At 38.6% G+C, this 4,881-nt stretch overlaps 1 protein-coding gene across 1 annotated transcript in view; it reads left to right on the forward strand.

The window, feature by feature from the left end:
* Window positions 1–4,881, forward strand: part of TTN (titin) — a 333,475-nt gene that overhangs the window by 14,108 nt on the left and 314,486 nt on the right. The window contains 2 exon segments of the mRNA XM_042444851.1: window positions 1,055–1,146; window positions 1,244–1,494. Coding sequence (XP_042300785.1) covers window positions 1,055–1,146; window positions 1,244–1,494 — 343 coding nt within the window.

Consider the following 4,881-nt stretch of genomic DNA (forward strand, 5'->3'; position numbering starts at 1 on the left):
AGCCACCTATTGTTTGCTGTGAGAGCTGAAAACCTGTGGCAAAAGACAGAGGGCAAGGTGCAAATCTGGGGGGAATTTGAGTCCAAAATACTCAGTGGGCAGCCCTTAAGGGACCTTCCCTTAAGCACGTACTCCAGAAGCTTCACTATACAAACAATAATACCAATCACACTTGGAGCTGTGAGTTTAGACATAAAGAGCTCTGAGATCAGAAATCCCTTCAATCAGCCTTTTCATGTAGAAGGTCCCTCTCTAAAAGTCCATTTGCTCACCTAGCTCAGTGCTGTCTACAGTTCTGATTGACAATGGCTTTTCAGTACTGTGCGGAAACGCTCCCCCATTAAAACAAATGGGATTTGAGCATACGTGTTTTTCCCCATATGCGGAGGGAGCACGGAACAGATACCCCACATATGGGGAGGGCCCATTGTATCTCAGGCAGATGTCCTCCCAAGGCCTAAATATTGCATGTCAATACCCCTTCGAATTAGAGATAAATGAAGAAACATCCTTCAACATGCACATACGTCTTAACCAGAATTGGAGCAATTATGGAGATTAGTGCACCATCTTTTATTCCTGCCGTAAATATGGGATGTACAAGCACAGGGATATCTTCTATGGCACAGCTCCATCCTCTGGCAGTACTCATTCCGTACATGACCCGGGCTTCTCCTTGACCTTTTCAAGAATGGGAAAATCCTGTCCCTGTGTATTTACATCCCGCGCCTAGCGCTAATCTATATAGTATCACATCAGTTACAAAAGATAAATTTAAGGAAGCAAATTAAACTCAGGAAAGATTGAGCTCAGTAGCCAGTCTTTATTTATTACTAATTTTCATGTTTGGTCTGTACAAAAAGCCTAATGTTATTGTTTCATCCCCATCCTCATTTTTATTTTTCTAGACCTAAGGGAAAAAGCAGCCATCCCCCCCCCTGAAGTATTTATATGTGTACATAAATAATAGAAACAGCAGATTTTATCCTTTCCTCACCTTTAAAACAAATGATTGTATATTGCTGTTTAACCATCCAGTTTTCCTTTCTATTAGGTGAGGAAGAAGCTGTTCCCGCTAAAAAGACAAAAACAATTGTATCGACTGCTCAGATTACACAAACCACAAGACAAGCCCGAATTGAGAAGGTTTGTATTTTGACCAGTCTGCTTACCAGAAAGGTTAGTTGTTGTTCTTTAACTGAGAATAGATGACTCATGCCCATTCTTGCTACTTCTATTGCAGAAGATAGAAGCCCACTTTGATGCCAGAACACTTGCAACTGCTGAGATGGTTATCGATAGTGCCACTGGGCAACAACTGCACCACAAAGCACCTCCACGAATGCCTCCTCGGCCTACCTCCAAATCACCAACCCCACCATCTCCAATTGTTGCTGCCAAAGCACAAATGGCCCGCCAACAGTCACCATCTCCAGTTAGACAGTCACCATCTCCTGTCAGACATGTTAGAGCTCCAACCCCATCACCAGTCAGGTAAACCCAGTTATCTCTCTCTCTCTCTTTTCACCCTCCTTCCTTGTGGGTAATACATATAAAAATGAAACAAAAACGGTATGGCTTGGAAGTAGATTGTTTTGTGTGAATAGTTTAGTTTAATGCCTTTGTTCATGTTTTATGATGTATTATTTATATAGCACAGCTAGATGAATTGTTGTCATTGCTATTCCTATATTGCAGCTATCATTGCTGTAAGGGGAGAGAGAGAGGAAGGAACAAAATCATGCCTCTTCATAGCACAAGACTGCCTGGGGAGTAGAACTGCAGCAAAAGGGATTTATTGCACAAAAGCAGTAATAGAATAGTAAGATTGAGAGTCTATTGACAGGTTTTGCTTGTCAATGAAAAAGTGCACTAAAGTAACAAATGAAATGCAAGACAGCAGCAGGACAAACACATAGTTGTGTGATAAGTGCTGGCCAAAGATGCCTTTCTCTTGTTAAAATTCTGCTTTTATAACCTCCTGTGATAAAATCCATAGTTGCTCTTGCTTCAGGAAACAACATGTATTTGACCAGCATCAATGTGCAAACTGCTCTGAGAGATCACATAGGGCTTTTATAAAGAATGCTAGGCTGAATATCCTGTCTCTCACTGATGCACCATGAAAAGGGGAGGGGAGAATACCAATAAATTTTAGATAGGTGTGTGAATACAACAAACTTTCTGAAGGAAGGTAGGCTTAGGCCCGAGACACACCGGCCCAAAGCAGTGTGCTGGCACCGAAGCTAGGGTTCCAGAGTGTGCGGCAACTGCACGCTCTGGAACCCTAGTCCGTGTGGGCGGTGGCATCTTGTCCACATAGGTGCCGCCATGATGATGCCGCTGCTGCACCGCATCTGCACATTGCTGCGCATTGGCGGCTGTGGCGTCCTTCCACAGTTAAAATGGATGACTACAGCCTGCTGTTTTGGGGTAGTCTGTACTGCCCCTTACTTTCACTCTGAGCTGCATGGTAAAGAAAATACCATTGGGCTTCTGAGAGTAATGAATACTTCATTCAAGTAATGGCAACATTTATCTTTAAGATATGAAGGGGCAAAGTTTGGTTATCCAGATATTGTTGGACTGTTATTCCCAGAAACCCTAACTTGCATAGCCAATGGTAATGAACATTGGAAACTGCAATCCAATGTATGGAAGGCTATGCTTTGCCCATGCCTTCTTTCAGACAAGAGGTAACTTTTTAAAATGAGCCTAGTCTCACCCCAGATTTGGATCATACCTGTCCCTCAATATTAATCCAATCCAATTAATTGAAAACTCTAGGTTGAATACTTTAACTCGATGCTGGTGTGAACCAGTATATAAGTGGCACACATATTAAAGTATTAATATCCCACCATATATCAGAAGATCTCACATCAAACACTGATGTGCACATATATTAGTATATTTCACTAAATGGGTTATTTCAGTCATTCATAACATCCAGCCTTTCCTAAAACATTGTTAACAGATGATGACTAGTGGGGGCTGAAATTTGTCCTAAACAGCCTCTCCAGTTGTACATGCTGCTTGGAAACAAGGCTTTTTGGAATCAAGTGCTCTATTTACTGTGTAGGAACATGTTTTCTGGGGAATGGATACTTGGCAGGCAACAGAGAACTCAACTTCATTATACTGCCATACAGCTCTTAACTCTGTAACTTAAAAAGGGGAAAAGAAATGAACATCTACTTTAGCAGTGGACATCACTATGCCATTCAAATTTATAAAAATAAATTAATAATACAGATTCTTGGTTAGATAGATCTTTGTGCCTGTTTAATGTACAGTATATACATACCAGTGCATCTTCAGTCAAATATGTCCAATGGCATGGCATGTATGCAATACTGAAAATCTATCAGAAACCAGTGGAGAAACTACCCTTAAGAAACAATATAAATACAACTGTTTTACAATGGTGACACCTACAGGACACAGTCCTGCAGTTGATGATCTTCTCTACTTTCATCTCAATAGAACTAAGATAAATGTTTGCATCTTCATTCGATTTACAAGTGTTAAATAGTTTAATATATTTTTTGGTCTTTTAAAATTGTTGTTTTAAACTGTTCTAAACTGCTTCTATTGTACCCTACTCTGAGATCCTTGGATAAAGGGTTGGATACAAATACGTAATAGTAACAATAGCAACAATAATAGTAACAATAATAATAATAATGACTTATGCTCATGTAAACATTGATGACATACATGTACTTAGCCACCACAATGTGAAAAATCATCAAACAAATTAACAAAAAATCTCATAATCTCTCTCTCTGAGAAGCGCTGTGCAAATCTACAGCGCTATGTAAATAAAGAAGAAGAAGAAGTTTTCAAAAATTGTTCTTTCTTGGATGGAAGGATGAAATAAGCAAATATTTAATTTCCACATTGTCAGAAACCAGAATAAAACTCAGGGTCTTTCTGAAATCCTAACCACATTTTTGTGTATGAGAGTTCCAAAAGAATCCACCTTGCATCCACTCAGTCATTTCTCTATAGATTCATTTAAAGTTGCATGAAGAATGTGACCTTTCCAAATTCCTGTATGAAATGACTAAACTCACACTTTTCAGACTAATACACAAATCAAAGCCTAGGAAATCTCCCCCCCCCTTTTTTTGTTTTTTTGTTTATTTATTTATTTATTTATTTATTTATTTGACTAACCTCAGTCCCTCCAATTCCAGTGGCCATACTAACTGGGGGATTGTGGAAGGTGTAGTAAAAAATAATAATGTTTCAAAACTATGGTGAAAATTGGAAGCTTCACTGGAAAATTGGATCTTTCACTTCTCTGAATGTTAATAGGTATTTCTGCAAATGTAAACATATCAAGCCATACAGTTAAATATTATTTTTTTTAAAAAAATGTTTTGTTCTGTGCCTTCAAGTCATTTCTGATTTATGTTGAGTTGAAGGTGATCCTATCATGGGGTTTTCTTGGCAAGATTTGTTCAGAAGAGTTTTGCCTTTGACTTCCTCTGAGGCTGAGAGAATGTGATGTCCAAGGTCACCCAGTGGAGATTCAAACCCTGGTCTCCTACAGTCATAGTCCCAGCGCTCAAACCACTACCCTATGTTGGTTCTCATTGAAAAAAAATACAAAAAATTAAATAATATTTTAAGAGAGTATTATATATATATATATTTGAAAGAAAGAAATGTAACTGTATTTTGAGATTATGTTTTAATTATAAAAACAGGCAGATGTAGTGAGAGAAGAAAATTATGGGTAAAAGCATGCAAAAGTGACATAGAAGGAAAATAGGTTTGCCCGTCCCTAGAATCACAGCACAAAAAGCCTAACAGAATCCATATACTGTATATCAGTTACCAATAAATTAACAAAAATGAAGTCTTTTTTCA

Source organism: Sceloporus undulatus, chromosome 1 (assembly GCF_019175285.1).
Source record: "Sceloporus undulatus isolate JIND9_A2432 ecotype Alabama chromosome 1, SceUnd_v1.1, whole genome shotgun sequence".
Classification (NCBI taxonomy): Eukaryota; Metazoa; Chordata; class Lepidosauria; order Squamata; family Phrynosomatidae; genus Sceloporus; species Sceloporus undulatus.